Below are 24,025 nucleotides of genomic sequence, written 5' to 3' on the forward strand. Positions count from 1 at the left end.
AGTGGGGGGAAACTGGCAGGCATCACTCTTGTCACCAGCACAGACAGACAAATTGCTGATGCTGATTCATGTTCTGATAGAGGTGTCATAGACACCAAATAAACAGAGAGTGTGTCTGTTGGTAAGTGTTTTGACCTACAGAGACAAGAACCAAAGAGAGGCAAATAACTAACTCACTAACAGTGAGTTGTTCTGGGGATAAATATACAGGAGTTATCATTCCTTCCTTCCCCATACCATTCCCTCCTCAGCCCCATCTTGGTTGAGCCTTTGAAATGGTTCCTACTAGCCATTGAAGAGCCTTCATTGCCCTTTTCAGAGATGGGGAAGAGCAAGTGGTAGTGATTGGAAGAGGGATAATCACCTTTTCCCTTCAAGACAGGATTATTTCCCAAAGAGGGAAGACTTTTCATTCCTGTAGCATAGTGTGTATAGTACCTGCGTGTGGGTATGTTTAGGATGTACTGTGGGCTCTGTATCTATCAGATAATAAAACTCATCTTGGACCAGCATTAAGGTTAGCTTAGTGCCTTCTAGAAACTTGCTGGGTGGAAGTTTATTCTGGAATTTTATTGTGGTTCTGGGACTAAATACTTTCTTTGCATCCTTCCTTGCCTTTTGAGGTTTTTGTCTGGGTAACCCTTGTCCCTGTCCTCCAGCTGGAGAAGAAAAGTCAAGTACTACTTAATCTCTGCCTATGGGCTTAGAAAGATCTCTGCTGCTTTTAGTGGGGGAATCAGAGATCTGAAGCCCTCATCCCCATCATATACATCTCTGAGTTTATGACAGCTTTCTAACTGTCTTCAAGGAGAAAAATAAAAAAGCATTCTGGTGGACTTCTACTTAGAGCTGAACTCAAATGAGTAGAGCTGGATTGAGAAGATGCTCATCCTAGAGCACACACTACTTCCCTAGGATACCTGCCTTTCCTTAGGGTTATGGTTTCCAATCTGGTTGCAAGATAAGGTCAGTCTCCCAACAGGTCCAACTCTGTCTGGAGACATCTTTGTGTAGCAGAAATTCCTTCTGAAAGCCTGGGTTGTGCAACACCTCATGTTTAGAAGTTTGCACGCTAGGCTCCAGTATTTGCTCTAGATCAGCATCACTGGGACAGCACTACTGAGCTGAGTCAGCAGTGCAGCTAAGGTAGGAAAGCAGAACCTCAGAGTCAACTCAGATAATACTCAAGAACAAAAACTCATTCAAAGTAGTGCTTGACACAACCATCTTGTCCATACTCAGCCAGATCTTTTGCAGCACACGCTCTCATTTTATTGACCATTTTTGCACCTTTCCTGAAGCCAGGATGCTCGGTACAGGCACATTCTGAATTTTTCTGCCTTTGAGAAAACAAACTTCCAGAAGTCTGTGGCAAGTAGCTGATAGCCATATGTGTGATACAAGTATTACTGACCATTTGTAGAAGTTAACGTGTGCAAGACATAGTATGAGAGTCTTTTCACAAATCTTTGAGCATAAAAGAGTTTTTTGAGTGTTAAAGTCTTGAAGGGCCCCTGAGGTTCAGGTGCTGTCCTGCGACATTCAGAGGATATTGTAGCGGGTGTCTAGTACTGAGAGATGTCTTTCCCAAATGTCGCATGCTTCCAATTTCCAGACTAGCAGCTCAGAGAAGCATCCTGCAATTTCTTCAAACTCTTTATCTTATGCCTAGACACTGCATGATGCCACTGTGTATGTTTAGGTTTATTGATTTGTGGAGGATGAAATGCTTGAGAATGCCAGTTCCCCAGAAACTTCTCTTAATGCAAACTTTGACGTAAAAAGTAAAGAACAAAGGTATCTTTCAGGAATGCAGGAAACAATGAGCCTGTGCTTTATTTAGTCACAGCTAAGGAAAAATAAAACTAAAAATTTTAGTTTGATTTTAGTATATTGTCTTAGTTTCCTTGACCTACCAAATTGGGGACAAAGGCTTTTCTGCTTTTATTCCCATTTCACAGCAGGATTTTTGCTAAATGATTTTTTTTAGTGAGTTGATTAATCTCATTTCATATCTGCCACACTTTTTTATCTTTCTCTGATACCAGTCATGAACATACCTTTTAAATCCCCCTCCTTGTTGATGGACTTCAGCTGAGCTGAAGAATCTAGACATCATCTCACAGGTCATTTTTTGGTGGAGGTGCCAGTTACTGCAGTGTTACTACCTCCAGTGTTCACAGGTCATTCCTGTAACTACCAACACATCTGGGTAAAACACAAAATCATCTTTTCTTTTTTTAATCTGAGTTATATATCACCCAGCTCAGTTGCATGATCTAGTCAAAAAAAAGGAGGGGAATCAGCAGCAGAGGACCTAGTCTGCCAAATTTGGCTGAATGTGTAAAGATAGTCCTAGTGGGCTGTAGAGATACCCATTTACAAAATGCAAAGGTGTCTCTTCCCAGCAGACAGGTTGGTGAGACCATGGTATTTAACACAAATTTTAAAAAATATTCACAAGAATTCAAATACATAACTTTCTAGTAACATATAATTTCAAAACTATACATATACAAAGAAATTAGACCAATTAATACAGCTAATTACTGCCTCCTGAAACAGACTAGATATAGTGACAAATAAGCAAATTAAAAAACAGCTTAAATGGCCTATAAAATGGCCATTGAGCTGCACTTTAATGACTAGGCAAATAGCAGTATATGTCATCTTTGGAGCATCTGAAGTTTGGAACATCCCATCAATAAGGAGCGTAAGAGTAAGGATTGTGAGAAAAGTTTCCCCTTCATGTGCAAACAGAGGTATTGCAGTGCAATGTTACATCCATAAGGGTCAGTGATGAAAATTGCAAGTGTGTACCTTAGCTCTAGGTAGCCTGGCTTTCCAGAGCTGTGAGGATTCAACAGAACTGTGGCCGCTTTACTATCTCCAGTAGTTTGTTAACTTAGGCAGTTGCCTATGCCTTCAGCTGCTCCTGTGAGTAATGCAGCCACCCCAAATGTGCCAAAATTCCAGTAATTTATTATTATATCACAATCTACGTTAGAGCATTTAGATATGAGACATTTCCATAGGTGTTTGACCATGTGTGTTCAGCACACATACAAATCTGCTCTGTAAGAGCATAAAAAACCGTTGCTAGATTTTGAAGGCCTTTTCCTCTCCCACTCCCTCCTCCAGGGATTAGTGAACTGCATAGGACCAGGAATCATGAGTAGAAATCATGTATCTCAAAAAACTAAGGGCTGTAAAGGCATCACCTGAAACTGCTGTAGAACATAATTGCACTGGACATGCCTTATCAGCACCAACATGCAGCTTTCTCTACATGAAACTTTTAAAGCAACTCCAGCTATTCTTCTGTCCTACTATGATTCAGAAAGCTGAGCACATGCTCTCTTTATCATGGAGCACCCTACAGGGAAAGCATTCCCTGAGCAGACTTGACCAGGTAGAATAGATGAGGATGACCCTGTGGATCAGCAATTATAAATATCCAGAAAAGGATCAAAAAACATTACCAGTGCTACTCCAGTCCAGGGGTAAATGGCAACTGCAGAGAAGCTACTTCATAGCCATGTGTCCTGTCTGTGTATGGAGGGCAGATTTTATTCCTTCCTTCAGTGCTCACAGGCAAATCCAGTTACTTGGAATTTGTTCAGAAAAAGGGTGAATTTTACCCTGAAGGCATTAGGAAGCATTATAGATTCAACATATGGGACCATATGTCATTGTATTGTTTCCAAATGTTTCTTTTTGAGTTCTTTCCTTCCATTGCGGACAGCTTATTTCACCACACATTGTCTAGAGAAGGGAGTTTCATATTCCCATTTCTTTCATTAAGCCACTATTAAAGCTATATCAATTTCGTAATACTGTTTGTCAACATTATTTCATCCTTTGTTTCAAACATGCACACCATAAGTGTGGTTTGAGGCAAGTGCTTTGAATATGTTGTTCAGGCACTGTCAAAGTCAATGGCAGAAATGGAGAATACAAGCAGAGATGGTCCTGCACCATCCCTAACCCAAAATACTCTATTTAGTTATAAGGCTGTTCACAATCAAACCAAGCAGTTTGCTTGAGCCTTAATAGAGGGAAACCAGCATTGATGTTTGAATGTGAGTCTAATTAAACTAAAATTGGAGATGGGTGGATTCCGCCCTCTCCTTGCTATGCAGATCAATATCCTCATGTAATGTAAATTGAGCTGCTCTGTACCTCCCTCTTTTGCTGTGATTTTCTACTCCAGCCCTGGAGAAGAGCTCTGGTGTCCAGTGACATCTGTTCCAAATCATGTTTTGGAAAAAATGTAAATACAGAAAATTTGAGGTCAGGCCCAGACAAAATGCTGGGCTAGCTCCCAAGGCCTCTCTGCATCTGGGATTGTTTGATGTCAGGAAGGCCCTCCACAATCAGAGCCATCAGTGATGGTGGCAAAAAGAGACCCTTCAGATAAGGCTTTCTGTGGATTTGTTAAAAGACATTGTAAGTATTAAAGTCTTTTGCAGAGCTCTCTATCTGTAAAAATCTGTGGCTGGCTGGCTGCTGGCCTCCTGGCTGGGCTGGGGAGTACAGAGGCTCCACCCCGTTCAAATGAGTAGAAGTGGGTCTTCTGTGAGCTTTAGAGAGGTGTTGGGATAGATTGCTCCAGCCTCAACCACTCTCACTCTCGTCATGTTTTTCATAATTAGTTTTTATTCATGTCTAATTCTGACAGTGTCAGAATGTCTGTCTGCACAGACCTGCATAGTTCCTGGACCTTTAATTGATCCGAATTGCCAGATTTGACTTGATCAAAGTTTTGCTGAGCAATGATACCTTCACGTTGGATTAGTTGAAGGCAACATTGCAGAAGCAAGTGCCAAAGGCCACATTCGTAAAGGAGTTGCAGTGCCTGAAAGAGTCTACTGAAATGTGCACAGCTGGCATCAGCAGACCTTACATTCACAGGTACATTAGAAAATCGCCCTAGACACCAGGACTAACTCCTTAGACTCTGTAAGCTCAATAGAGTTGCTTTTTGTTTTCCTATTCTAGGTCCTAAGATCTTTTGGCACCGTTCTGGGCATTGTTGTTTCCCTAAGACCCCCATGAAAATCAAGCTCTGTTGGAAAAGCAACTAGGAAGCAGAGACATCTTAACTAGAAACCAGTTTTAAAATGTGGAATTGGCATACATTTTACATTTTTATCAAGTGTGTATTTACCAATTAGTCAGCAGCCTGAGCCAGTGGATTTAATGAACTTTGTGTGATTTATGCATAGTTTTTATTAATTGTGCCAATAGGGATAAACGCTGGATACAAATAGATGCAGATGTCTCACTTCTTTCTCCTTTAAATAATACTATTTCTTGTCATTAAACTACTTTATTTTTACCTACTCTAAATGTTGGAAAGTGATAATTTTTTACCTTCGATGCTACTGTCCTTCCAAAGGTAAGGCTCAAAACTTTCACCGACCCATATTTTCATCAGCCTGGGCTATGCCCAAGGCAGATACAGAAGTTCAGAGAAGAAAACATTTTCTCCTTCTCCCCTTTCTCCCGTCAGTGGAATGTACATTAAATAGTAAGTAGGCTACAGAAACAGTATGTGAATGACTTGAGATCCTGGTAATTTGAGCAGTCAGAGGAAAAGGGGGCCAGCACCTGGCTTTCAATCTCTGTTTCAATGAATATTTAACTACTTTATGCAAAATGGGACACTTTCAACAAATGAGACTGAGAGGAACCTACCTAAGAATATTTTCTAGCCCAGCAGTTGGGTTACTCTCCTGAGAAGCATGATGTTTGGGTTCAAGTCCCTGTACCAAATCAGTTAAAGGAGGTGTTTGAAGCTACATCTTTCACAACCTAAGAACATGGCCTAATCACTGAGTTTTTGGATATCAGGGGTGGCAGCACTACCTCCTCTGTTTTGGGAAAGGAGCCCCTTGTGACAAAATCAAAATGTTCTGTTTTTGAGATGCCAGAATGAATTGTTTCAACATCTCTGAAGTTTTTTCATGTTATTTCAGCTGAAACTGTTAGCTAATATGACCTGAATTCAGGAAAAAAGTTTCTGTTGCCCTAAAATTCCAGTATTAGTGAAGAAATAATTGAATAAGAAAGAAGTCTGACTGACTTCTAACTCAGGTGCAGTTACAGTTGTCTGGTCATGGCACTTCCTGAAGAGGGCCCATTAGTGACTGTGCCTTACAGTTTTTATTGGGGTGCTCCTCTTCTACATAGTTGGAAATCCCTCCCCTTTAAAAATAAGGAAGGCTGTGGTCTTGAGTATCCAGAACTGAAAGCAGATCTAAATTATCCTGGCGTGACATGCTAATGGCCAAGAAGTAGGAACACCTTTCAGAAATCTTTAAGCATTTTCACCCATTATACACCATTTGAAGCTTATACAACTAAATACTAGGCTATTTTTAAAGATTAAACCCCCTATGCACATTGGCAAGTCTAATGAGATCGTTTTATTGACTTTGTGTGCTACTTTAATAGTTTCCCATGTTCGAATGCCAGTAATCTAGAAGAGACTTCTTGATACCATTTAAAAAAAAAAAAGCATAGACACTTCTTGTGATGTCATTGATGGATTCTTTTTTCCCATTGAGTATGGACAGCACATTTTTCTGATTGCCATAGTTCTGGTTTTACTAGATGTTAGAAATATGGCTGTATGCCATATTAGTTACCCTTGGCAGCAGCAGAGCACTTCTTATCCACAGGTTTGCCATGAGTTCCTTAAAAGGATAAGAGAAGTGCAGTTGCAGGTAGGGTTACTGGTTTTGTCCCTTTAGTTCTACATGAAGTACAAATTTTGCCTCCTCTTCAGTGATATGATACATGGCAGGACATGAAACATTTACTTCTGACTATTTTCATTATCCACAAATAAAACTAGAAAAGGTAATCGGGTGTACTCTCTCAGCTCCTTGGTCCCCTTGAACCCTCTCCTACCATGGTGTTTCATTACAAGGATGAACCCTGATGGGCTCACCCTCCTTTCTGCGGGCCCAGGTTTACAGCTAGTGTTTGGGGACTCATGTCTTTCTTGAATAGTAGCACAAGCTACTGCTCTTTCTTGTGTAAGAGGAGCAATACATCATGTAGCTCTTCATAATATGATTGACTATCTCTTCCCCTGTGTGCATTGAGCTCCAGTGAAATAAGTAATGATGATGTTTAGGATGTCGTCGTTAGACATCTGAATTTAACACTTCAGCAGAGATGACTGGGAAATTTATCCCTCCCAAGTCCAATGTTGCAAATTCTCTGTTTTCAAACTGTTTCAAAGTCCTGGCTCTCTGCAGCCATGGGGGAAAGAGAAAGAAAGAGTTTGAGATTTTATATTTTTAATATTTGAGAACATTAGCCCTTGGCTGGCACTGTCAGGTGGTACAGGCACCTTCTCATTGTAGGCCACACAGCAGCTGTGTAGCCTGCCTGCTCACATCCAACCCTGCAAGGCTTTATTTTGAAACATAGTAACCCAGAGCCCTCTTTCTCTAAAAAATAAATACACAAAATGCATAAAGCTAAAACTTCATTTGCCAAAACAGCTACCTAAGGTGTTTTGTATCTCTGCATAAACTTTCCAGATCAAGTCCTAATAGCAGAGACTCATGCAGAATGCAAAGAAGTATGGTAAGTGTAGTTAACCTCTACAATGTATTTTAGAAACAAAAATAAGGATTTATGGTTCTGTGTAAATAATGTTACCCTTTTTGTACCATGGATTGTTCTGAACAAAATCATGTCAACTTAATGATGAAAGAACAGTAATGTGTTTTGAACAAATATGTATTATTGGTTGCCAGTAATAAAAAGGGATAAATCATTAAATAATAACATATATTTTAAAGACTATTGGTCCTGTCCTACAAGGCCTCAAATGATCCATCATTATGCAGTGGCATAACACATTAACTTCACGAAGATTGCTGGCATGAGTGAGTGTTTGCAGTAAAAACTGAAAATCTTATTTTGCTGTATGTGGTGTTGTAGACGGTTTTCTTCTAGAAAATTGCATCTTCAGAGAAGAAAAAATATCTTTGGCACCTCATATTTTGTGGCTGCTTTTTGAAGTTACAAATAATGCAAAATCACCTAATCAAAAATGAAATGTGTGACGAGAGGGAGATAATTTCCTGCCACTCTACCTTGTGAAAGCAAACAATGAACTGTAACTTATGGTCCAGAAGTCATGTGTCTTTGCTTTTTGCTATATTATAATTTAAATATTTTTTTCTGAAATGATAATTTTATGGGCCTCTTTGAAGTGATTTATGTGTTTTGTACATTATTTGAAAACATAAATTTTGCTGATTATCTTCAGTTTGCCTCCGTCCACCCACCAGTCTCATATTCATTTAATTTAAACAGCAGCTACATGTGGAGTTGATGCTTTCCATGAAAGAAAAAGTTATGCTTATTTTATTGAAGAACCTAACATAAGAATTTTTCATCAAAGATTAGCTTGAGCACTCCTACATGTTATTGTGTATTTATAGAAAGTGTATGGCTCTCAATTATCTCTGAATTAAAACTGCTTCATGAGTTAATTCAAGTATTGTGTAGATAGAGTACTGGACTTTTAAAATTTATTATATCTTCTACAAATGAAGAAAAATGTGTATTTTTCTCTGCCCATAGCCTTTTACTTCACAGGGTCTTTTAATATCAAATTAATTAAGACAGTCCTTTCTAAAGGGAGGAGTTTAAAATTGTTAGACATTTCCATTTAAATCATATTTCTCTAAACCATATTAATATCAATGTGTTTTTCTGATACTTTCTGGTTTTTCCCTTGTATTTATATGCTTAGTGTGGGGCTGGCTTCAGAAGAACTAATTCTGGTAGTTGAAGGCGTGCATCAGTGTTAGCATTTTCAGGATATGAGCCTTTCTGCTGGGGACAGGATATTATTATGGCATTACTTCAGTAGGAGATTTGATGAATCTGTTCACAGTTTTTTAGGTTTTGCTCCACAGAAAAGTTAGTATAGAATAAGCCATAATATAAATTTATGATATACCAACCCAGCGCACGCCAGTGCTTTGCAAAGCTGCTCAAGCTAGATGTGAATCAGACCCTGGAGGCAGTATAGCTGGATGAGTGCAGTGCCGTGCCTAAGCTAATTAGTCCTAGTGAGAAGCAGGATACGTCATGCAAGAGAGTTATATTAATATGGCCATACTTCTCAGCTGTCCCAAACAGGTGAATCGGAAGTGGCATTCCGTGTCAATAGGTGCACTTGCAATGCACTAGTTTATTCATGTTGTAACTCTGTGTGGTCCTTTGTAGGTCATTCACACAAGGAATTAGTGCACAGTAAATAATAAAGTGTTAATTCACAACTTTGCATGCTCTGCAATACCCACAGACCCAAGTACAGAATCGGGACACAAACAGAATATGATGTTGCTATATCACAAGCTATTCTATAGGGATATATTATTCAATTACCAACCAAGAATCTAGTACTGAGTTGTAAGAAGGGGGTTGAAAAAAAAAATCAAAGATCTATAGTAGTTAAGAGGTGGAAAACATGTCCAAATCAACTCCCCCCAAAAATTTCTGAAATCACTTAGTCTGTATTTTCTGGAGTGACAAGAAATTACATGTACCTACACTAAGTTATCATGAAGAAGCCTGATTTTCCAGAAGGGCTGAGCTGTAATGGTTTAAAAATCAGCCCTCCTAGTGCCTCAGTTTGAACCCTGAAATCACCACTCACTTTGGTAAAGAAGGGTTTGTTAAACTCTGAGGAATAAAATGTCATCAAAGTCACTAGAATTAGTCAGGTATTTATGAGAAAAACTAAAAGTCTAATTCTGTAGAATTTACCAATTTAAAATAAGTGACACTCAAGTACAAAGACTGTGTTCAGAGGGGAATATGATACAGCGAGCTGATGTACTAATGCAAGCTGTGCCCTGTCAAGAAAGGTGATTTCAGAACAAAACAACATATTGTCATATAAGCAACTCATTATAATATCGGAAAGTCAACTCCCTTTATTTGTATATGTACACATATGTGTATGTCTTCCTCTGTTCCCATGAGCTGAAGTCTTTGCCAAATTTTTCTTTAAATCTTTTAGGAAGGGCTAGATGAAAACTACACATATTCTATATGCTTTGCACTCCCCAAACTTTTACTCAGGTGTTGTGGCTAGGTATCATGAAACATATAGCCTAAAATTGCTTTATTAGGATTGAGATCCCAGTGTTGAAATTCCTTGCAGACCTCCCTCACTTTTCTTTAAACATCTTTTCTACATTTTCTGAATACAATTTACTACTACTGGAAGCTCCCATCTACATTTTCAGGATGAAAGTTAATGAACTACCCCTCTGGAAATAATGACCCCACATTTTATGCATGTCTAGTATTCTACCATGAGATTCATAGTGTAGGTTGTCAATAAAAGGTTTGTGATTTGAATTTGGAAGAAGGAAAAAAAACTCTAGATATTCTTTCACAGGATACAGACATCTTTAAAGCCTGAAGGGTTTTTCTAGTCCTACTTATTTTTCTAACTGTCATCAACTGAATAGTTTGCTCATGCTTCTTCAGTTTCTCTTTCAAAATATTCTCTCGGAATTTACTGGCCTGAGCTTGATTTGTATATCACTTGTCAACTGTCACTAATTGTAGGTCTAATGTTAGGAGTCCCATCAGCAATTAACAACCCCTTAAAGGAATGGATCACTGTAGCATGTAGGTCAGCAGCATTGGTTTCCTTTATGTAGCCAAGATACCTTCTTTACTTCCAACATTTACAAATGTCAGACCAAATCACTGTAGCAACACTGTGAAGCAAATACCTAACTAGTAGCATTTTTTCAGGCTTCAGTCAAGCTTTCTTTAATACTTCCTTTAAAAGTTACTGCTGCCAACTACCTTGAATTCTGAAAAAGAACTTCTTTCTTAATGAAGAAATCTACTGAGAGTTTTATCTTGAGCTTCTACCATTTATTCTTTGAAATATATGCTGAATCTGCTACACTCAAATTTGAGATACTAGTTGTATCAATATGGACCCATGGTTTCAAGCCTTTAGATATGCAAATTGTGTTTCTGTAACGAACAAAACCTTAGAGACCATGCTGTTGTGGTTCCACAGAGCCTTTATTGCGCCTCATCATTATGCTAAATTAATACAAATTTCCTGTGTGTCCAGAATTCAAAGTCAATCAAGTGGCTTAATCTCTGAGGGTATGGGATAAAAATGCTACAGTTTGGAAGGTGAGGGATTACCTTTAAAAGCATTCAGGCTATATGCTAGGACAGCAACTCTGAAACATAGGCTGGTTATGAACCACATCCTGACTGAGTGTGAACTTACAGATTGCCTCCTGCCCTACTTTTGATTGCACAGACTAACTCCCCACATTTCTGTGATGCATTTTTGGCGACTTCAGTAGTTGGCTCTGTAGAGAAGCAGTATTAGAAAAGTATTTATGATTTGTTACTATTATCTAATGCACTGAATGTTTTGACTTTTTATTTTTAAAGTTAATCGCAGTGTTTACTTTTTATATGTTTCATCTTTTTCCCCATATGCTTTGCTTTTCCTAGCTAGAATCCACAAGATGAACCAGTGCCAAGTGTCCAGTTAGTTTTCTGAGGCATATTAACACATGATATACAGTTCTTGGGATCCACAGTCTGCAGTTTAAAAACTTGTGCATTAGCAGGTCCAAATGTCCAGTCTAAAATTGGTGATACTGTCATGATATTTAGGATTCCTAGTTTAAAGTTGCCAAAGCTATTTTATCAGTCACTTTGACTAAATTATCGTCCTAATTCTTCTGTGAAGGAATAGCTGTCATCTCATTGTGCAGAAGTAATAATGAGTGGCTCCATTGTTGCTGCTGTTTGTGAGGATTTTTTTAATACCTTTTGTTTTGGAGCAATTTTGAAAATTTCTCATACCTCCACACAAGATGTCATTTTACTTTGAAAGTCAGGGAAGGACAAAATAGTCAAGGTTCTTTCTAAACCTATTTTCTTTAACTTCACTAAATAAATAAACTGCACCAACAGGCTGAGTCCCAACCATGACATAATGTGATGGGACAAGCTGTCATCATGGCAAGCCTCTGGGTGCACAGTGCCTGTGTAGGTCTCCCAGTGTTTCTACATTAAGACTAGTACCTTGGATGAATACTTACAAGAGAAGGAAAAATGGGGCATATCCAGAAAATTGAAGAATGCCTGGCTTTCCTTTGTATTTGTCTTTGCATGGGATTTCTACTTCTGCCTTCCAGGAGCTCAGGCTGATCTGATGCAGTGCTAACCAAAAGGCAAGTGTAATACAGCTGTCCTGTTATAAGCAGTTAAAGTTGACCTTGAAATGATCTTTGCATTGAAGACTCTGATATGTACCTTGTGAGGAGTTACCTCAACCTCAGGTTCAGGTGTCTCTTGGGGATTTGGTCTGCTTGAATTTATTTTAAGTGGATTTCTTTCCTGGTTATTTGAATGTTAGCAACCTCACAAAAAAATGAACTAACAAACAAACAAAAAAACCTACCATAAGAAAGAGCATTTCCAGTCCAATCTAGGTCTGTTTAGCCTAATTTCCTCTCTGGCAGTAACCAAGAGCAAAAGCCTAGGGTATAGTACAAAAGTAGGGCAAGCAGAGATATTTTCCCAGAACATTCCCCAGCCTTGCATGGTTTGTGGCGCAGGGATTTCCTGATCCGGAAGTGATCTCTTTGTCTTTAATTGCTCTCAGTATATTTTTCCCATGCAAAATTCTTCATTCACTTGTATTGATTATACAGCATTGCTCAAACAGCAAGAGAGACATCACTTACCTCACATGATAATGTAAGATAGCTATTTCTTATCACCTGGTGGCTATTGGATTAAGCAAGTCTTCTGAAACCAGGAAATATGCTGTGATGTGTAGTAAATCCAACATACCTGAAATGTCCTGGTTTTCATCAGTAACTGTCTCTTCTGAAAAGATCACAAGAGTTAACCAAAAAGCAGCTTCCACAACTGCCTTGGGTCAAGTTGAAGGAGGGGAAGAAAAATACTAATCAGTTAAGTTTTCTTCATTGTCCAGAAGTAGTTTCTACCATTCAGGATGGTTTGGCATGACTTTTTTCCTTAAATTAAAGTTGTAGCTGTGCAAACCTCTTGGGCTTTGACTAGTTAGTTGACTAGTTGCCACACCTCTGGAACCTACTATTAGGTGTTATTACACGCAGCACGTATGACCGGTAGAGTATATTCAACATGTATAGGAAGACACATCTTCAGGACCATGCTTGTAGAAACATGCTGTTTGCTGACAGGTTTGAATCTTACCTGTGTTAGTCACTGACAGTTTAGTTCTTTGGTATGCTTTGTTTAATGTCTGCCTTTTCCCTTTACAGTTAAATCACTCACAATAGAAACTGAAAGAACTGACAAATACTGAAGGATGAGAATTGTGTTAGAAGGGAAAAAAACAACAAAACCCAAGGTTCTAACTATTTATAGATCTTGTTTCCCAACAAAATGTATCTAAAAGCCATTGTCTCCGGGTTCAGAGACAGCTAAATGATTGATTTCACATAAAATATTTGTTGTTCTAATTACAGTATCATCTGGGTCGTTGGCAACAAACAGATGCAAAAACAGCCTTTACATACCATCTTGCAAAACTTGTGATTTGCTTAGTGTGCTTTATAATCTAAAGCATATGGCTTTGCATAGAACTGCAGTACCCAAAATGAAGCCGTAAGTAATGAATCACTGGGTGGAAGAAAACGCATTGCTTCTGTTACGAGTTCTTTCAGTGTGTGTATTCAAATGGTTCTGTTTAGGGTTATAAACAAAAGGCTGTGCTCACAGTTTTAGCAGTGTGTTACAGATTCTGGGATGCACATGACATCAAAGAGGCTACACTAATTTCCCTAGCAGTCTATGGCTCTTGGCACTATGAGCACACTCCATCTGAATCAACAGAATTCTAGTTCACCACAGTTGTGTGGGGGATCTGAGGTGATCATGAAGCTTGGTTTTGTTTTATTCTAAATTTTTCTATTATAGGACTTTTTACCCCTACAGATTCTGTGTTTTCTGTGAATCTGGTAACTACATTTGGAGCTATAGACTTAGACTACAAAACACTTGACACTGAAAATAATTAAATCTAACTTATTATTCTTACCTACCAAACCCAAGTAAAAACTTTGAGTGCCCTGGAGTTGCAGGATTTGCTAAGGATTAATCACTCTTTCTAAGCATTAATATATATTTTTAAAGTAGTTAACATCCTTTCCCTTAGCAACATTTATGTGAAACTCCAGTAAGATACTTTGTGAGAGTTAGCAAGGGCTGAGGCCTTGTAACTCCTCAGAGGACATCTGATTTATCATTCTTTCCATGCTTGCTTGTCAGTAGCAGCATGAAGAGCACCAGCCCCCATAAATATTCCTGGACACTCTTCTGTAGGGGAAAGGACTGAGGGAATTTGGTGGCAAGAATGGTTCCCGTCATACTATACCTCATTATATCAACAGAATGGATGGCCTTATTGAACATTTGCAGAGCTCTGAAGCTACTGCTAGGTAAGCATGAAGTATCCTGGAGAGAATTACAATTGTTAATAGTACTAAATATGCCAATAGGCCCCCAGGCTCCTGATGTTACTAGATTAATCAAATCCTCTGATGCCAGGACTTAGCTTCTGCTGCTTCACCATAAATGGTTTATTCCCTTTTCTTCTTTTCCTTAGTTTCTCAGTATCTTACTTGATTGTTTCATTTTTAGTCTTTTTCCTGTCCATTTCTCTTTCCTGTAGTTTTCTCTTTCCCCCCTCATTAACCTCAGAAGGGAAAAGAATGTATTAGAGACATACCTAATTACTTTAGTCACCAACTAGTCTTGCACTTTATTCTCTCCTACCCTATGTTGTTGTCTCTTGGTGTGGTTTTGCCTGTACTAGATTAAAATCTTCAGAGACTGTGTTTATTTTCTATCAGCCTCCAGCATTTTTGCAGAACTATCATAATATAATTAAATTTATAGCATATAGCATAGACCTGATAACTTCATTATTGCCAAATAAAGCTACACATTATTCTGTAGTTCTTGTTCTGTGAAGCCTATTAAACCTGTTATCCTGTCCTTGCTTCTGATGCATTTATAGTTGGTAGCATTTAACAGGCAGTGTACAAATACCCTGTGATGTGGGCCTGGTATCTCTTAATGTGTGCTCACACTAAAGTCACAATGACTCTAGTTTAGTACAGGGATGTGCAAGGTAGTTTGCGTTAACTGGCTTGAGTGTGGCAGGCAGGCAGGCGCAGCAGGTGCTCAGTGGGGGCTAACTGCCTGAATATTCACTCTGCTTCTCAGGCAAGTTTTTTATTTTACTCCCATTTTGTATTTATGGTGTGATGCAAATTTGTGCAAATGGTGGAGAATCATGGGAATAAGAAAGGAAGGCAAATATGTTTGTATGAACACTCCTGGCGAAACAGCATTATGTGCCCTTTGTAAATCTCTCTTTTTAAAAACAAAGCTGAAATAATAAAAATCATAAAGCCTAGTTCAGTTACAGCATTTTTACTGCATGAGTAACATTCAGTCACTCCCATTTAACACTGATATGAATGGCACCAGAATTACTAGCCCCTTGAGTCCTCTGCTCAAACAGACTTGTATGGCACAGAAGAAAATGTAGCTGTTCCTTGAAATCAACATGCTGCACGTAATTATCCACTTAGCATCCAGTCCAGGAGGAGCATGTATTGTCTGTGAGGTCATTTCTGCATTTGCCTAAGACTTCAAGAGAAAAAGTGAAGTTAACTTGCTGCCTTGAAAAATGATTCAAAACTGGAAAAGCTTGAAAACATCAAAATACATATAAATTATCAAAGGAGAACAAAGACAAGTTTTTCCACAAAAGTCTTCTCCCCAGGCTATAACAATGCTTTACATAGGCATGATCAATATATCCAGGCTTGAGAACCAAAGTCTTTTGGAATAAATTAGACTGGCAGGAAAAGAAACAAACAAAGAACAAATTAACATGATTTTAAACATTGCTTAAATTTTCATGAATGTAGACCTTGAGATGTTATGATGAGATCCCATGAGTCTGTGCTAATATTTGCTTATAATTAAGGGTTGCACTTTCATGTTTCATCTGATATTATAGATTGGAAATCAGCCACATGCTTACTATTTTTCTTGGTCATACTGATTTATCTAATTTATTTGCTTACTCTGCTATAATAATATATATGATCCCCTAAATGGCCTCATTACCTTTCTTTTAGCGGGCTGCCCCTTCTCGTACACTAAATCTCCCTGCCTGAGTAATTAGAGGAGGACTACCCTTCCTGTGGTATTAGGTTTGTGTTCACCTATAACAGAAAAATAGGCAAGACTAACCCCCTCCAAACCTTCTTTGGGTAAATGGCTTCAGAAGGAAAATGAGAGTACTCAGCTCCACCCTTCAATATGTGTTGTAGTGGATGGAGTCTCTTCAGCAAGGGAATTGGCGACGCAGCCTTCTTTGTGACACTGACACATTGGCAAAGATCCCTTCTGTGCATTCTTTGCTAAAAGTAAGATGTCATCCAGAGTTTAGAGCCCCCCTCTGTGCTGCACCAACCTTAAAATAATCTGACACATCAGTGGATTTTACAAGTTCCAAATGCAGTTGTAGCTGCCTCATCACCATTTTCTCTACAGAATTCTCCATATAGGAAAAATGAGCAATTTTCCACAAAGTTATCAACATCAAGGGGTTTTTGAAGCAAATGTTTAATCATGAACAGTTTATGAAGACCCTAGCTTCATTTCAGAGAGAAAAATCTGATGACTCTCAGTTCCTCTGAAGAGCATGCCGAGTGCCTGGTCCCCAAGTTTTCAATACCAAGATAAGCAGGACAAACAGAACATCTAAGATGAGATCTTCACTGAATATCAAGTGAAGTCATCTGCCTCATGGGAGGTCATTAGAAAAATACATATTTGCAGGTACTATTTTGAAACTATTGGTCAGGGCCCAAATCCTAGATGCAAAAGTCCTTGTGTCAGTGCTAAAGAGCATTTTGAAGTCCTTTGTTAAATCTGACTGTTGGCAGTTTGTGCATTTCTGAAAGAGTCCTTTGCAGCTTATGGAAATGATGGCTTTTTAAACAGAAAAATCATCTAAATAAGATATGGCATAAGAAATGTGCTAATCATCTCCAAGCCAAGAGATGTCATAAAAAGTGTCAGTATGATGGATATGATGTCTAATTGAAGAAAAATATTTCCATTTCAGCCATAAGAAAGCAAAGAAGAAGAATCACATGGAAATTGGGGAGGTGAAAGTGTATCCCAGAAATCAAAAGATCAATATAAAATCTATTGCAGATTGAGACTTATGATAAAAATCACATTCGAGAAATGAATTCATATTAAGCTAGAAGCAATCTATGTCATATCTTGAATAGTTTTTAACTTTAGCTTGGGTCAAAACATACCTTTTCTAAAAGCTTCCAATCTCAACCTGAGCTTCCATCATACTGCTAATTTTTTTTTTTCTCCTGACTGATTGCTTTTACTACGTGCTGTATTTCTGGTCTGAAATTTTCTTCCACTTCTGACCATTAGACAGTTCAGACTTCTGTTTCTGAAGGTGAAAAACTCTCCACCTTCTATACAGGAGTTTAGACTTGCTTCAAATGACCTCTTAACCTTCTTTTGAAAAAAAATGAAATAGAACAGTCTTCTTAAATTTCTCGCCATATGGTAGGTTTTCCAGATTTCAGATTGTTCTTATTCTCAAAACATTCTGCAGTTTATGGCATCCACTTTAAAATAATTCTGCATTCAACGATAAAACTGTTTTCCTATTTCTGTTGAGTAGTCCTCTGCTTAGCACCCAGTCCACTTCATATTCAGGATATTCATATCCGTTGATATTCATATCCATGATGATTCCCAAGTCTCTCTTGGAGACACTGCTTTCCAACTATGCAATTCCCAGTTCTTAAAAATGTAACTCGGATGTTTGACTTGCATTTAGTTGAAAACACACATCTTTTTAGTCTATTTGAGCACTGCAAGGTCCCTGATCTATTGACTTAGTCTCTTATGTATCAGAGAAATAAAAAGGATAACCAGTAGTGGTAATAGAGGAATAAACAGAAATGCCATTTATTTATTTATAAATACTTTCTACTCCAACAGATTTACCCATTGGCCAGTTTCTAATTCCTTTCACTGTAAGCAACATCAATTTTGTGGTAGCTTTAGGGAAGCATCCACATGAGCCTGCTCACCCATGTGTATCAGCCTTTCTGGGTTCGAGTGAGGAAAGGAGGAGGATGCCCAGAACGTCAGCTACCCTACACTTGCTGGATCAGCTGACATAGTGCACTTGGCAGAAGGCATTTTGCCTAATCTGTGTTATTTCTGCACTACAGTAAGGAACGTACCAATAAAGAAATTGTAACCTAAGGAATTTCTGCTCTTAGAGTTAAAGGAAAGGTTTTCTTCAAGACAAAAGGGGACCCGGTCTCTTACTTCAAACGTGGTGCTAAAGGACAACCCGAAGGAAGTGCATGTGCTCACTCTCTCATCTGGTCTCTAAATTTGTAGCAAATTCAGGAGCCTGGACATGCCAGAGGCACTTGGCACAATTTGGGTGCAGTGTAGATGATACCCTGTTAACGATACTGCTGCTGCTGCTGTTGCTCTTAAAATGACAAGTGACTTTTTTCTTATTGGTGGCTTTAAGTTTGTCATCAAAGCAAAATATTTTAGAACAGCATTTAAAATGCCTATTCAACTGCTGAGTGTTGAGCATATGTTAATACCGTTTTCTCCAGATATGGTAGTTTATGATAAATGTTACCAGATTTTGTACTGTTCGTGTAGTATGCTACTAAACACTAAGACAAATGGGCCCACTGAAAGAGTATTTCCTTTTGAGGACACAGGCTGCAGACCACCCATAGAATACACAGAAATAATTAAGTGTCAAGATAAAAAGCTAGAGCAAAATATTAGTGTCTCAGAACACTAATGAATAAAAGACATTTTTAAAACAAAAACTATACATATAGGTGTTCTGAAAAAATAGCATGAAGGCTACAATAGCATTTGGGGAAAGGAAAAAAGAATACCCACCATATTATCTTATGTTTGAAAATTTCTAAATATTTGTGTGCAGTGTTTTTACTTCTGGCAAGCTGCAGGGAGGTGTGTGAAATTATGCAGAACTGTGAGGACCCGAGTCTTTATGCATACCAGCCTCTTGCTAGAATGAAAAAATTATTTGTGGAGAGGTATTCAAGAACTACATTGCTGTAAAAAGGAATTCATATGAGCTTGTGACTGAAAACATTGCTTGCAAAAATTGCAGGTCCTGCTGTCCTGAGACAGAAAGCTCTAAGGTCAATTTGAATAACTTCCAGAGCAAACAGAGAGTAGAATGTAGTCATGGCAGGTCTTCCACAAAGCTTCCAGAGACTTCAGAGAACAAAATTGCACCGATGTCCTATCTAAATATTAGAGAAAAAACTTTCCAAAGACGTAGATATCACTTGGACACCCAATTTCCCCAGAAGTATTTTCTGGAACAGCTTCTGCCTTGCCTGGCTATATACAATGCAGGTAAGTAGCAAAGGTTCAGGCTCATCCGTCACAGTCTCTTTAGCAAAAATATAACGGTTTACTGAACTTGAAAGTATAAGGCACTGAAGCTAACTTAAATTAGAAAGCAGCACGAGCATGTTATTTAAAATGTTATTTTGTATTACTGGAGAAATGTAGCCTTTCTCTATAAAATTGGGTTTTAATTTTAGACCCAGCTCTGCAGTCAGTTCCCTGGTGGCCATTTAACCCACCATCCCTCCCAGGTGTTGTGAGGGAACATGACAGTTGGCACGAAACAAGTGCTCCCCTCCCACCCAGACATTGCAGTCCCACACTGAGAGGAAACTAACGTCTTTCAAATTCTGCTGTTGAGAGGGAGAAAGACAGTGAAAGAGAGAAAATCTCCCAGAACAGTCAGTCTTTTGGCTGAAAAGGCCAAAGTTCAACCACCTCCTCTACCTCACTCAGTAATTGCAGAAAAGTACAATAGTTGCAAACTGTAAACCTAGCTGTATAATAAACCTCCTTTGTAATATTACCTGCTCCTTAAGGCCTGATCTTACAAGTGGATTTGTGAGATTAGAGCCCTGTATCTGCACAAGCCATATTGACTTCAGTTTTGAAGTGTTTAAAGGAACTCATGTGCTACTTGATCTTTGTGCTGGTCTTCTGTGTCGGAGCAAGCTTCCTGTGCAGTATGGAATGCAAATGTGATAAGGTGTATAATTTTCCTACAGTGCCACCAAAAACTGTTTTTATTCATACTGTCACTAAAATAATTTTTAACACGGAGGTATCAGAAAATTTAAAGGCATGGGGAGAATTATTTGAAAAGTAAATTACCTTTCCTTACCCCACACAGTGTCTTTTAGTGACCTAGTGATTCTGATTTATCCTGAAAATAGTTTTCCTGGTAATCTAGAGGATGTGCCTGGTAAAATAAAGTACAGCACACCATAATGTCTTTTTTCCTTAATACAAAAAGAAAAAAAAAAAAAAAAAAGGAATAAAAAGGCTGTTAGTTCTTCTCAAAATTCACCCCTTCTGAAATATTTCCTTCATCTTTAAACTCTGCTTTCCAGATGACTGTAAGCAACTGTTACTTTACAGCACATCACAAATTATATTAAGAAAGCATAATTCCAAACCAGTCCGATTACTCTGATTAAAGCAAGCCGTGTCAGGAAGGTAGCCTTTTTATATTTAAAAATGATTATAACAGACTAAGTCTCATCAGTCAAAAGACTTTATTACTGTCTACTGTAGAAAAACGGTTTTGCTGCTGCTGAATGATATATCCCTAGCTAGTCACAATATACCTCATTTCCTGCTTAGATAACAGCAGATGCTAAGATAAAGTGTGAAAGGAATAAGGAGCTGTGTAATATAGATATATGGAAGAATAAAAAATGTTATAAAAGTAAAAATGAAGTTTTGCTTAAAAACTTGTGTTTGAACTGAGTTTCAAAAGAGGAAACAAAGATCCCCAAGTTTCTGTGTGCTTACTTTGGATAGGACAGACTTGCTAATAAATCCAGGACCAAATAGGACAGAAGAAAAGACTGTTTACAGACTAAAATACACTAAGACGTTCACAGCACCTGGCACAGCTTAAAACTAAATTGTGTTATCTTACTGTAGGTTCAGAAAACTGTCTTGAACAGAAGCTGAGAACACCTCGTCGACGATGTCAGCAGCCCAAAATGCTGAATAGCCCTGAGGACAACATGTACTATAACCAGTTAAACGTGAGTTCAAAGTGGCAATAAAGCTGTTTTACTGGCTTTGTTTCCAGTTAATAATTCTGTTATTAATACCTGTTTCAGCCCCTCCAGCCCCACCCCCACGTTCTTCTGCTCTCGTCTTGAACATGTGCTTATGCTCTTTATCTGTTGCTTTCATGTCAGGATGTCTGCCTTCACGGTGAATAATTGATGTGGTTTATCAAAGACGAGCAAGATGCATGCTTCATCAGGCTCACTTGAGCCCTTTGATCAAAAAAATTATGCTGTGACTTCTGATATTATCAGCATCTGCTTGCATTCAACACAAAATCACTTTGAATTAAAAATTAACGACTTGCTGCTTTGCTTTGACTGTGTGTTCTTGGCCCTCTCCACAGGGAACTCTAGAATATCAAGGGAGCAAGAGGAAGCCAAGAAAACTTGGGTAAATATCTATCTTCTTAGTTCTAAGCAACTGTAAACAGAAGAAGTCCTTTGTGATATTACAGAATATGCAAAACTTTCTAGAGAGGTTTCTAAAAATAAACGATTAACATATTTCTGCGCATTGACATTGGACATTTTCTGCAGAAGCAAATGTAAAACTTGCATGTACTGCTGTCTGCAGACACTAGAACTGATTCTTACAAAATATGCTCCCCAGCTCTCTCTGAGTACTACTACTATGAAAAAATAGCTTTCTTCATGTTTTTAAGTGCATTATACACTCGTGAAAAGTGCCAGATGAAGGGTGTTGAAACTGAAGTTCTCTGACCTAGAACACAGGCAGAAGCCCAGCCAGTTTTGCAGCAGCACACTCGCAATGGGCTTCAGCCCTCCTGGAGGAGCACATTTTAAGAACTGACAGAGAGGCCACTCAGCCCAAAAAACTCCTCCTCTGTTGAACTGAGTCAGTTCTCATTGTCACATGAACAGTTATCACCTGGTGATAGGTCGAAATCACTGAAAACTATTTACAAAAGCCAGGCTGGCTACTGTACAATTGCCAAAATATTCATTGACTGATCAATCACGTGGACCAGAGAGAACTGATGGATGCTTGGTTTTGTAAATGCATGTACTCCAAAAATATACAAGAACTTTCTGTATTACTTCCTCTGGTTTTTATTGATCTTCTGAATATAATTACATGTATAGGAGGTCTTTGAGTCAATGTTAAAGCCCAAAATTTTGCACGACTGCGCAAGATTTGGTTTGGTTTATCTCCCTCCTCTAGTTTAAAAAAGCCTGTATCCTGTTCAGGGAATAAAAACACCAACATGGGTCTGCAGTGCTCATCATACATCACAGGAAAATGAAAGCCCCTTGATGTCAATAGGGCTTTTCCCAAAAATCGGTGATGTGGTCTTTGGCTCATATTCACAGTCGAACCATCAGCTGAAAGATGTTGTCAAAATCATGCCCTACTTGTGGAACATACACAGACAAAAAAGCCACATTGCTCAAATGAAGTGCCCATTTGATGCAAATAGTTGGTCTATCATTCTGTATACCCAAACTGAAAGACTGTATTTCATTTCACTGATCCTCAGAACTATTCAAAGTATAATCATAATAGCAAAATAAAAGTATGTATAAGAGCTATGTCTTTCTTATCAAATAATCCCATCTTTTTTTCCCTTTCTTGTATTAGCACTCTTCATTTTCACATCCACAGAGAAGTTTCTATTTCTGAAGATAATGACAGAATTAATTTTTTAACTTAATAAATGTTTGTTTTCTTTCAAGCCAAATCAAAGTGCTGGATGGAGACGATGAGTATTACAAATCATTGTCAGCCATTGAATCCGTCCCTGAAGATGACAGCTTTCTCAGTTCCCCATCTTCTTCTTCAAGAGGTGTGTCTTTTGCTCAAAGCTGAACCTCACTTACTCTATTGACCAATACTGGTAAGAGTATTTTCATGCTGGTAATCTCTTCCAATTAACTTTGTGTGTGTGTGTTTATATATATATTAAATATATATTAAAAATACATCTATTAAAAATACAGTTTCAGCTAGTAACTTTCTTTCACTAATTTATACCTTACTTTGCAGCTGTAAATTGTCCCGTTTAGCTGTATCTCTATAAGCAATTCCAGTAAAGGGGAGCAGCACTACCTGCATGTGTTGATATTGGTAACGGACACATTTCTTTAGCAGCAAGGTTAGTTCATACAGTTCTGACCCCTTCTTCCCTGCTCCCCCTGCCCCCGGCTGCTGTTCCCACCCTGTGCCATCCCTTCTGTTGTGCTGGCACAACTGCTGGTAGAGCTGTGTGAAAAATAAGATCAAGGAACTGAACTGGATTAAAAGAACTCTGTACTAAAAATTTTTGTTTGGAATCATAGTGAAAATGTTTTTTATTTCAGTAGACTGGTATTAAACATTATCCTTTGTAAGTTTCTGTGCTGCGTATGGCTTTTAACACTACAAAAACATACAGAGTAAAATAATCTAAAATAATAATTGTATCTCAATTTACCTTGTCAGTATTTTTCTTATAAAGTATTAGTTTCCCATAAATTTAACTTGAAGAAATATTTCAAGTATAGGAAGCAAAAGAGTTTTAAAGCTAATATTTCATGCACTGCTTCATATAGTCCTTGTGACTGAAACCATCATTATGACTAGTTATTCTTGTTATCCATTAAACTACTTAATTTCTTTCTTAACCTGTATCTCTGGGCTATAGGGATTCCTACATTTCCACAGCCCTCTTGTATGTAGCAGA

The 24,025-nt window shown here is 38.3% G+C and overlaps 1 protein-coding gene across 1 annotated transcript in view; it reads left to right on the top strand.

The window, feature by feature from the left end:
* The window catches only part of MYO3B (myosin IIIB), a 214,396-nt gene extending 191,093 nt beyond the window's left edge, over window positions 1–23,303 (top strand). The window contains 5 exon segments of the mRNA XM_074829074.1: window positions 7,560–7,581; window positions 7,583–7,605; window positions 21,208–21,314; window positions 21,689–21,735; window positions 23,040–23,303. Coding sequence (XP_074685175.1) covers window positions 7,560–7,581; window positions 7,583–7,605; window positions 21,208–21,314; window positions 21,689–21,735; window positions 23,040–23,172 — 332 coding nt within the window. The 3' untranslated portion in view covers window positions 23,173–23,303.
* Window positions 23,304–24,025: the final 722 nt, after the last annotated feature.

This window comes from Strix aluco, chromosome 6 (assembly GCF_031877795.1).
Source record: "Strix aluco isolate bStrAlu1 chromosome 6, bStrAlu1.hap1, whole genome shotgun sequence".
Taxonomy (NCBI): domain Eukaryota; kingdom Metazoa; phylum Chordata; class Aves; order Strigiformes; family Strigidae; genus Strix; species Strix aluco.